At 32.8% G+C, this 5,431-nt stretch overlaps 1 protein-coding gene across 1 annotated transcript; it reads left to right on the top strand.

Annotated features, from left to right (window-relative positions):
- The first annotated feature begins 1,271 nt into the window (after positions 1 to 1,271).
- On the top strand, positions 1,272 to 3,086 carry LOC108568235 (juvenile hormone epoxide hydrolase 1-like). The gene is made up of 5 exons (XM_017929199.1): positions 1,272 to 1,472; positions 1,989 to 2,673; positions 2,728 to 2,826; positions 2,892 to 2,947; positions 3,000 to 3,086. Exons 1-5 carry the CDS (start codon positions 1,272 to 1,274, stop codon positions 3,084 to 3,086), a joined length of 1,128 nt encoding a protein of 375 aa, XP_017784688.1.
- The last annotated feature ends 2,345 nt before the right edge of the window (positions 3,087 to 5,431 follow it).

The following is a 5,431-nucleotide window of genomic DNA, read 5'->3' as shown; positions in this document are numbered from 1 at the left end:
TACATTTGTTAATATTTTTCCAACATAAACAAAATTATTTGTTGTTTTGTTTGTCACATTCTTAATGAATCTTTTGTTTTAGTATTCATAGCCTTCTATTAATCTAATCTACGTTTTTATATACACATAATGTGTGTGTACTCATTATGTGCATGTTTGGAATTTTCGTAACATCTTCAAAAACGGTTTGTACCAAATTCATATTAAACTTATAAAATTGTATCTTTACTTTCTCCAATGCATCTGGATTTAAATATAGTCACTTAATTCAGTTAAGTTGGTTAATAGTTATTTGGATTTTTAAATGCAATAAATCCATTCTTTTGTTCTAACAATTCGGTTCCCGAACAGAAACATTTCAGTGGATATTGCACGTACATCAACTTTCCTCCGTACAGATTAAGTCTTGTACCAATTTCGAAATAACTGTATGTTCATTTAATTGAGTTAGGTTGACTAATAGCCGAATGGTTAAGTGGCCCTACCCACGAATTCGTGGACGCCGGTATTTCATTTAATTGAGTTAGGTTGACTAATAGCCGAATGGTTAAGTGCCCTACCCACGAATTCGTGGGCGCCGGTTCGAATCCTGGTCAAGCCAGGCCCTTTGTGAGCCCTCTCGGTGCTTGCAGTAATAGGGCCATCGTTCATTACAGATAGACAGTCAAATACATGAGGTTCAGCATATGGACCTTCAGCCAAGTCGATGGACAATGACAGATAAACAGCAGAGTTAAGGAATTAGTGGAATCGCAGAGCATCATGATGACAAAGCAATTTAAGGATAGCAGCAAATTCACAGTCAAAGGAAATAGAGGAATCGCAGAGCATCAATATTCTACTGCCAACCAACAAATTAAAAAATCAAATGGTAAATATCGGGATATTATCGGGAGATTATCCATTTAATGTCAACCGCGATCTTAAATTTACTCAATGTTCTCATTGATGAACAGATTCTGATAAATTTATGACATAAAAAATTATACAACATTTAAAAAATGATTGATACTACATAGTTCAATGATTAGAAGATTTAATTTCTTATTATTTTAGCTCATTAAGTGGGAAATGTCCGTTTATTTAAGTACCAACTTTGTACTCTAAATCTCTCCAATTGGTTTCTTGAACGTCACTAAAACTGTTTACGTATTAGAGAAACAGGTTTTTCTTCAACTTGGACCAATATACAATAGAGTATAACAATATATAAATTGACAACGGTTAGTGCTAGTCGCAGTAGCGATTGGAATTGTAACGTGATCATTAAGATGACTATGTACGATAGTTCGCACAAGAAGACGCACAGACTGAAGGCATTAGTATTGCTTGCATCTATAACATCTTTGGGCCTTTTCATTGATTACCTCTTGGAGGAACCTCTTTTACCAAATGTTAACCAGAGTGAGATTTTGGGATTTAGAAGTGCTGATCGTTCCATCCGTGAATACAATATTAATATTTCTGATCATGTAAGTTCATTCATATATTTGTTTTTATTGAAATAACTATAAAATTACATAAATTATTATAAAATTAAATTAAAATAATATTTAGTTAATTTGAAACTCTCTTGATTTTTACATTAAAAAATATTTACTCAATATAAAAACAAACTGAATAAACTCTGACCAATCGGAAAGAAAAACAAGAACTCATATAGTATATCTACTATCATTAGTATGGTAATTTAACATGTATTTAGAATGTTTACTTATAAGATAAGTTTTAAACAAAAAATGTGTGTAAATTGATATAATGTTAAGACTTATTTTTATAGCAAATCTTATTTTAGTTCGTCTTGTTATTTGTTCAGAGTTAATAAAAGTATTCTATTCATATTATTATGAATTCTCAATTAAACTATTTCTACATCTGATATTTTTTGTATATTTTTATTATTTAGACATACATAATTCAGTTGGGTATAAACGATAGTATAAAATATTGCAGCATTAAGTTAAAATGAAAAATATTTATGTTTTCAGATTGTGAACACAGTTTTCTCGCAAGTTAAACATTCGGCGATACTTTCGCAGCCTCTGGATATAACATACAAGGATGTTATTAAATATTGGAGAGAAAAATACGACTGGAGAACACGCGAAGTGTACTTCAATCAATATCCACAATACACTACAATCGTCCAAGGGCTTCAGATTCATTTCGTCCACGTAAAACCAGAGACGAGCAATAAAACAGTGCCTCTTTTGATGTTGCACGGTTGGCCCGAAAGTTTTGCATACTTCTACGACATTGTACCGCAGCTGACGAGCGGAAACGGCGACGTATCGTTCGAATTGATAATACCTTCTTTGCCCGGACATTTCATGTCGGATCCAATGAAGGATAGGACAACGGTTCATGTGGCAACGCTTTTCAAGAATTTGATGAAGCGCTTGAACATCGATAGGTTTTATGTATTTGGGCAAGGGGTTGGATCATTTATTGGCACGGATATGGCAATTTTATATCCGGATAAAGTTATGGGATTGTATAACACCATGTGTTTATCTCTCAGGAAGATAAGCTTAGTGAAATATGCTTCTGAAACAATTGTTAATAAAGTAATCAACGCGGATAAATCGAAATACGATATGTGGAAATCTTTCAACAAAATGGTTTATTTCTTAAACTACATGCAAGGAAATTTTATTAGTCTGGACTCTTTAAGTAAATAATTCATAAGTTAATAAGTAAATTATAATAAAATATATGAATTTGCAGGTATTACATTGTCGAGTTCACCAATTGCTTTGGCTTCATATATTTGGAATATCATATCTGTGGGAACTGATTTAGAAGAGTACAATAACCAATTATTTGGTGCGCTTCAAAACATGGATGAATAAAAACTAATCGATGTTGTTATGTTAATGACAACCTCTCAGAGTACGACAAATTCCATCAGATCTTTCCAACAGTTTGTCCCTATGCCACTCTACCAGTAAATAATCGAAAAATATCTTAATTCTTATCGTTAATCTTATTTTTTGTAGGTATCCTATAAGCACCAAAGTTCCATGTTCTTGTCCCAAATTTACCAAACAAATATTTTATCAAGACTCTTGGATATACAAGGATAAGTTCACGAATGTAGTTCAGGGTACCAATTTTCAAGAATGGGGACACAGGATGTTATTCCAAACGGATAAGAGTATCAAATACAAATTATCAAAAGATATATTTGAATCAATCAAGAAAATGATTGATTTTCATTAAAATTAGGATAAGTAAATATGATATATATTTAAGACTGATTTATGTTTGTAATTTATTATGGTATAATTTTTGCATATTAATAAATATAATAACTAATTTACTTTATACTTTTGTTTATATAATATCTTAGTTTTCGAACATAATTAGTTCGTAAATACTTAACCAAAATTCTGTTTGGGAACTGAATTTATACTCAAAAATAAAGACATTTTACATACCATTCTTGTAGAACGTAGCCAGATCTGGAGAATACGGTGGATGGGGAAGCATTGACATTTGAAAATAACAAAAGTTGCGTCATTAAAATCACTGTAACTTGTGAACTGAAAGTCAGATTGCCATGAAATTTTGACAGGAGTCATCTGAAGGTTCGTACTTCCTAAAAATCATATGGATTTGTCTATAGAGGCGCCAACTATATATCATACTACGAACTTATTGAGTGAGGTGTTACATACTGTACGCAATTTGCAATTTTACAGGTATTGTGTCCAACCGTTATTATTACAATTATTATTGTTAGTACAGTGAGACCGATTGTAACATTCCTTCCTATTTTCAACTGATAAGACCAAAATGCAGAATAGACAGATCCCACAGTAACCCGTGGGAACGCTTAGTCATCAATATAATCAAACCCTACTCCCGATCACAACTCCCACCGCGTATTAATACGAATTAACTTTGTTAGTTCAATAAATATTTGTAATTAGTCTTAGACAATCCCTAAAAGTATCTACATTGTCTTGGAAAGAACCCCAAGAGTACCAATTATTATAATAAACTTGTTTTAAATCAATTGAATTATTTAATTCCTACACTGTGTTCAGAATTCCATCCTTGGGACACGACACAAGAACTAGATATATTTCATCGAACATTAACTTAAGTCCTAAATTAAGTCATTTTATGTTAATTATGATGAAATAAAATAATAATAAATTAAAATTATTTTCAATTACTAATTACTAATAATATAATATATTTGATTTTAATATTTATTTTTTTATTATAAAAATATCCACTACAAAATTAGATTTATGAATATCAGTTGGTACACCTGGTAAAACTAATTGCGCAAATTATGAAATACATGAACGTCTCGCGTAATGTATACGTATAATCGCATGTACATCGAATTAAATATATAAATCACTTTGAAGGCCTCCGTTGCAATTAAACACTTATCCGTGCGAATCAATTAAATTCCATACATATTTTTTTTACATCGTGTTACATAATAATACCTCAATCCATTCATATTGTACGCGCATAGAATCATCGAAATTAACTATATATTTTTTGTTTGCATATATATATATATCAATCATTAACACCGCTACTATTTTTTCAGACTTAAGCGCAATTAAGCACTTAAGGCATTTCCCTAATTGGTTTCGATGTTAGCGAACGCCATTGTGTCTTCTAATTGACATCAACTTTTAATGAAGAGCGCTTTTTTGTATTCTTTTTCCTATGTTTGTTTGTTCGTTCGTGGTGGTTTAAAAAAAAAGAAGAAGAAGTTTCGCAGACGAAATGTTATGGAATAGAAAGAGATGTAGCAAAAAGAGTGGAGTCGACCAAGGTCGCGATTCTGTAACTATTTTTAAAGATTACTAGAATTACCGAGCAAAATCCGCCGTGCAATTGTGTAATGGCAGTGCAATTAGATTCCGTTTCGATGATTCCTCCTCTTCTTCCCCATTCGGATTATCTCTGTTTGTGTGTGTGTGTGTGCTTGTTTGGTTCGTCGGGCTTTTGCCTTCTTCTTGCGTGTGTGGGATTGCACAAGTCGTTCTCCCCGGTATCTCTTCACATCTATCTCTTCCTCGCTCCGTCCCTCGTGTATGTTTGTTCTTCGCTTTCCGCGGAGAAGAAGAATGATGGAAATGCGCGTAGGATAGAGGCAGAGGAAGCGAACGAAGTGAATACGTTTTGCGCGAGAAGAGAGGTTGAAGCCGTTGAGTAATTGCGAATTGAATTATTAAACGGCAATTATCCGAGTCTTCCAATTATATTATTAGCGTGTCGTGCGCCCCCCTCTGCTTTTTTGTTGTTGTTGCTGTATTCGTTCTTCCTCTGAAATCTTTCTTTGATTCTTTCTTTCTTCATATTTCTTTCGTTCGAGATGGATGCGCGCACAGAAACACACGGGAATGGTATCATTCCAGTTTGACTTCTTCACAACATCTCTCGTGGTCTTCTTTTC

The sequence above is a fragment of the Nicrophorus vespilloides genome, unplaced genomic scaffold (assembly GCF_001412225.1).
Source record: "Nicrophorus vespilloides isolate i.1.1-1 unplaced genomic scaffold, Nicve_v1.0, whole genome shotgun sequence".
NCBI classification, from domain to species: domain Eukaryota; kingdom Metazoa; phylum Arthropoda; class Insecta; order Coleoptera; family Silphidae; genus Nicrophorus; species Nicrophorus vespilloides.
The sequence above is the reverse complement of the archived record's forward strand: the minus strand, read 5'-3'. Positions and strand labels throughout refer to the sequence as shown.